The sequence below is a fragment of the Gymnoscopelus microlampas genome (genome assembly GCF_963454915.1).
Source record: "Gymnoscopelus microlampas genome assembly, chromosome: 8".
Classification (NCBI taxonomy): Eukaryota; Metazoa; Chordata; class Actinopteri; order Myctophiformes; family Myctophidae; genus Gymnoscopelus; species Gymnoscopelus microlampas.
In genome coordinates, this window is record NC_139945.1 from 50,902,251 (window position 1) to 50,908,335 (window position 6,085).

General features: G+C 42.9%; 1 protein-coding gene across 1 annotated transcript in view; it reads right to left on the bottom strand.

Moving 5' to 3' along the window:
• The window catches only part of dscaml1 (Down syndrome cell adhesion molecule like 1), a 154,894-nt gene extending 150,268 nt beyond the window's left edge, over positions 1-4,626 (bottom strand). Inside the window, 1 exon segment of the mRNA XM_084063850.1 lies at positions 4,466-4,626. Coding sequence (XP_083919976.1) covers positions 4,466-4,508 — 43 coding nt within the window. The 5' untranslated portion in view covers positions 4,509-4,626.
• Positions 4,627-6,085: the final 1,459 nt, after the last annotated feature.

The following is a 6,085-nucleotide window of genomic DNA, read 5'->3' on the forward strand; positions in this document are numbered from 1 at the left end:
CTCATTTTATACCAGAATAACACACAGCCCAGGGGTGCGTGTGTGTGTGTGTGTGTGTGTGTGTGTGTGTGTGTGTGTGTGTGTGTGTGTGTGTGTGTGTGTGTGTGTGTGTGTGTGTGTGTGTGTGTGTGTGTGTGTGTGTGTGTGTGTGCGCACGCGCGCGCCGCGCGCGCGACATCATCACATAAGTTAGCCACGGCCTCGATACATCGCTGTGTTGCAGTGGTGGGAAAAGTTCAAAAAATAGAAATACAATATATGCCAAAAGTAGAATCATTATGCAGAACGTCCCATGTAGAAAAATCTTTTGAAAATATAAAAGATCTACAAGCTCACAGTGTAGAAGTGGTTATATAGCTTAATGTTTTGTAATAATAAGTCAAATCTACAAAGTAAATAACTAACATTTTCCGATAATTGTAGTGGAGTAAAAGTAGTCTACAATATTTGCCTTTGAGATGTAGTGGAGTAAAGTAAAAGTACTGAAAATTGGAAATACTCCAGTAAAGTAAAAATAATACTCCAAAATGTTACTCAAGTACTTGAGTACTTGAGTACTTACTGAGTACTTAGTTACTTTACACCTCAGCTGTGTTGTTATGGACGCACATTTTAGAGAGGAAGGGTTATTGCCTATGCCTTGTGCCTGTGAAGGACTCCAGGAAAAATAAAGAAAGATAGAGAATAGGCTATAAAAATAGGCTAAGTGACGCTAGAAAATAATAAATTGGGATATAGGCTACACAAATATATGTGGTTGTTGTTGTTTGTTGATCCTAAAAGTGCACCCCCCCCCCCCCCCCATGACTTGGGGGGAAGGGGGGTGCACTTTTAGAAAAAGAAAGAAAAGAAAAAAGAGCATTATACATACTGCATCAAAACTGATCAACAAACTATAGGCTATAAAAACTGGTCAAACATTACATTGGCCAAATTGTCAAATAATATATAAAAAAAGAGGCAACATTTTTGAAAATAGCCAATCTAAGCTCTTTGCAAGGCGTTGTGACTCACAATCGGCTATTTTCACAATATTTACGTGTGGAACCGAGTCAAACTAAATGTAATATCTCAACTCTTACATTCCCAAGTGCTTGTCAGGGTGGGGGGCCGCGGGGTCCCCAGTTCAAATATGTTTATGTTGAGGGGACACGGCCTGAAAAGGTTGAGAACCTAGGGCTGGCTATTTCACACAAAACGGTTCTTAATAAAAATGTAGAGCAGACAATCACATGTTGATCTTAAAGCACATTACCAGCATGTAACATTATTCTGAATATGTATCAATTAATTAATCCACGTGCTGTACAAGGAGCATTATCCGATATTTGTCATAGCTGTCAATATACACAATTTAGTATTATCGAAGCTGCAAGCCCGAAACTGGATAAAACTGGAATCAGATTATAGGCCTAATTGATGAAATCATTATTAAACAGACAACGTTTTTGGCACATTTTATCTCGTTTTGTTGACATTTTAATTGACAATTGGTATAATGTAGGCTATATAATCAATTCCTTCGACAATTCCAAAAGAAATCGTCCGTGCTTTAAAAAATAAATAATGCAAGTAGAATATATATAGGCCTATATTTTAATTGCATTAATTAGTTAAATATTTACAGGGCCTGTGTTGTGGCCTTACGCTACAGGCCTGCTTATTCTCACATGCAGTCTGCAGCTGATTTTTGTCTCATTACATTTCCATAAAATGTCATGTAACCTCCCAGACCATGACAAAGAAGAATGAGTGTTCATCTCTCTCTCTCTCTCTCTCTCTCTCTCTCTCTCTCTCTCTCTCTCTCTCTCTCTCTCTCTCTCTCTCTCTCTCTCTCTCTCTCTCTCTCTTCACATCCACGGGTGCAGGTGTACTGGTATGCAGCCAAAACTTAAGAAACAAATACAAGTATTTGGATAAACATCGAATTAATTACCGAAATCACTCAAAACGGCAACAAAAAGGAAATGCATAAAATAAAATAAAATCCTGAAATGCGAGACTTTATCATCATGTTTATTCAAAAACAAATAGGCACTGAATTGTGTCATATTATTCCTCTAGTATAGCATCGTTTCCGAGGCGCGGCCACAGCAGCCACAGCAAAATACGCAGTACTAATGCATATGCATGTGTGTATGATAATTGGCTTACATTTTCACCCTGAGATTTGAGCTGATACAATACGTGTCCAACATGTATGTCAATGAAACAAAAAAATCTAATGCCAATTGATTCATCCAAAAACAAAGGGATTAAAAGCTGCAAAAACGACGGCAAAATGCAAGTTTGTTTTCCACTGCGTTTATCTCCTCTTCTATCTCAAGCACTCTTTCCGCACCAGTACCCCCCAACCCCCCTCCCTTTGCCATATAAACACACACACACACACACACACACACACACACACACACACACACACACACACACACACACACACACACACACACACACACACAGCGTTTCGTTCAGTCACGGGACAGCTTGGGCGATGTGCAGTGTGCATAATCGAAATAGACCCTAGTAATCCAATTACATACGACAACGAAAAAACGGCACAAAAGTGGTTGTCATCACAGCAGCATGCATGGCAGAGGGCACCCCAGGGTGCAGGCCAAGGATGGAGACCTGCAATGCATGCACATATAGGGTACATGCACGCAACACATGTATATTCCTCGTTGTCCAAGGTTTATTATAGCCTAATTGGGCGTCGGTAAGACTGCATGGAAACATATATATATATTCTGCTGAATTAAACAGTCAACAGACTTGTTCACTGAAACGTGTAAAGAAAACTGATTTAAAAATGTGGGCACATCACATGATCATTTGATTTCATCTTTCTCTCCCATCCGCAGTGTTAATAGCGGAGCCAATCAGGAGAATCTGGTGCCACAGAAAATGGTGGGTGAATAATTAGACCATGCATGATAACAACTGAGGGTGTGTGTGTGTGTGTGTGTGTGTGTGTGTGTGTGTGTGTGTGTGTGTGTGTGTGTGTGTGTGTGTGTGTGTGTGTGTGTGTGTGTGTGTGTGTGTGTGTGTGTGTGTGTGTGTGTGCGCGCGCGTGCCTGCCTGCGTGCGCGCGTGTGTGCGCACTCACACAATCCTAGACAAGAAAACATGATTTATTACGGCCGTATCTTTGTCGCTTTGAAATGAAGCAAAATGTCCAACAAGGGACACATTATTATCTGCAAATAAAAGACCAACGCTCAATAAAATACCCCCAGATATGGTTCACACGTCTCCCATAATAAAATGTATTGACCATCTCTGTCACGCACACGCGCACACACGCACACACACACACGCACACGCACACGCACACACACACACACACACACACACACACACACACACACACACACACACACACACACACACACACACACACACACACACACACACACGCAGAAGGCATTCCTGGACACAACAGCAGTATTTTAAGGGCAAAATGTAAATTTAAAAAAAGAGTTGATATAGGACATTTTATCCCCCCCCCCCCCCACCCACACACACACACACACACACACACACACACACACACACACTTGCAAGCGCGCCACGCAAACAGTCTCCAATACTTTCTCTGTGTGTTATTATTGCACATGGAGAAAAGTCACCAGATCGCATCCAAAGTGTCACCACCGTGTCAGCATCACAGTTTCCATCTGAACGCCTGCAGATCCATATCAGAATATGATATTTAGATACTCAGAATATGAATATCGTGAATATGGAGGCTGGTGAACAGGGGAGAGGCTGATAATCAGCCTCTCCCCTGTTCACCAGCCTCCATATTCACGACACCTCCATCCATTCATCATGCAAAATGCAAATCCTCTTATCTTTTGCCATCTGAACTGTACACATACACGGCTTAACAGGTTTTTTAGTTGTGATTCTCGCTGGTTATCCAGAAAAAGAAAGTATAGTCGTTGATTTTTACGCACACATGATGCAGCCTACAATTAGATGTGTGTGTTATCCATCTAATCTAAATGAGACATCGAGGAGGGCGCGTGAGAGGAATCTAAAAACATATCTGGGGAGGAGACCTTTTCATTCGTAACCCATAACCAACTATAAAGTTAGCATTTTTCTTCCAAACGTCATGGAGAAATACATTACATAGCCTATCCCCGATTGCATTTGAAATTAAAGCAATTCCACTTGGCAACATTAATCAAACCAGATGAATTGAATACACAGGACCCCAATGGAAACAAGCCATAGTGCTTTCTTGGGTTTAATCCGTTTTAGCATCCCTTTGTATAGAACTGTATACTTTCTGTGCTTTTTTTTTGCAAACTGTTAGTAAAGTATTCAATCAATCAATCAATCAATCAAACAAACCAGTAACCACGCACGGTCAACTTCAGCATTGCATTGGAGAGGCGAGGCGAGTGCGCGCAGTGTGTGAAACACCTGAAGAGAAGCGGCTCCAAGTCCAACGTACCTTCTTGTAAAGAATACAGCAGGAGTAAAGTTACAAGCCACATGCCATTAATAGCAGGTCTATTTCCTAGGAATGGTGTGCAGTCCTGAAGGGTGCACGGTGCGAGGCTCGATCCTCTCCGTGCTGCTGGACTGGTGCTGCTGATGCTCCCCGGCGGACGGACGCTTCTCTCCAGCCCTGGATTATTCCCACACTCGCCCAGCGCCGAGAAACGGCCACGGAGAAGAAGATCCCGCCTCTCGTTCCCTCCCCCCTTTGCCGTGGCCCCTCCCTCGGTATTCTAATGAAGCACCGTGATGGAGAGGTGAGGTGAGCCACTTCACTGCTGGGACCGAACGGAAACCACCGGGACCTCGGTTCGGTTCGGTGGGGACGATTACGCGCACCGGATACGCGCTTTTGGGAAAGGGTAACCGGAAGACTCGCCCCAAAGCACAGTCGCACCCTTTTTTTTCCGCGGACCGCTGGCTCCCAACGGTTCCTGTATTACTGTATTTGTTTGACTGAGGATAAGGTTAGGAATACGTTCAGGGTTAGGCAAAGTTTTATTGACTGCTGAGGTTATGTTTAGGAATGAGGTTTTGGCACCGTTTTACTGAGGTTAAATTTAGGAATAAGGTTAGGTTTAGGCATAGTTTACTGAAGTTACGTTATAGGAATAAGGTTAGGGTTAGGCATAGTTTACTGAGGTTAAGTTTGGGATTAAGTTTAGGTTAGGTTTGGCATAGTTTACTGAGGTTACGTTTAGGAATACCACCAGGTGAATACCGCGGGATTTGCCCCGGCCGGGCGACTGTGTTTTGGGGCGAGCGTTCTTGTATTCTGGGAGAGCACTGGTGCAAACGAACGACAGGGTTCGAGTGGGTCCTTTTGTGCTTTCACTGAGAGATTCAGGTGACGTGGGTGAAAGAAAGAGGCGAGCAAGTGTGGCGGCGACGAGTCGGAAGCCTGATCCGTTCAGTCGTGGACAAAGCGTGGATGTGAGCAGCACACCTGTGGACCACCATGTCTCCTCCGGACTGGATCGAGTCGGCACCTCCAGCGCACAAAGGAACTCATTCTATAGAGCAGTGGTTTTCAACCCTTTTCATATCAAGGTTCGATTATTTATTCGGCATTTGAGCCATGGATCGCCATTTGATGAGATTTATATACTCTCAGACCCAAGACTTATTTAGTTATCGTTGGATACGATTTTGTCCGCAAATCCATGCTGTATTGATGTGGTAGCCTACCATAGGAGAGATAACGGGCAAACGTTGATCAAAATAACAATTATTTTATGAAGTAATGCAGATGTTTAACAATAATGTAACTTTTGAGAGCATAAAATGAAACCAAATGGACCCCTAAGGGTCCATTTGGTTTCATTTTACGCTCTCAAGAGTTGAAGATCTATAAGGGTCCATTTGGTTACCAACTCTCCATCATTTAGCTGGAGAGTCAGACCACCTGGAACCCTATTAAGGACCACCACAATCTAGAGTGCACTCATACGGAGAGAGAAAGGTCTTCTTTGGATTACCATACAGCATATATATATTTCCGTGTATAGCCTACAATGAATTGACTTGGGTGATCATTTTAATGACGTGGATTCATGACAAACATCAGTGTTCA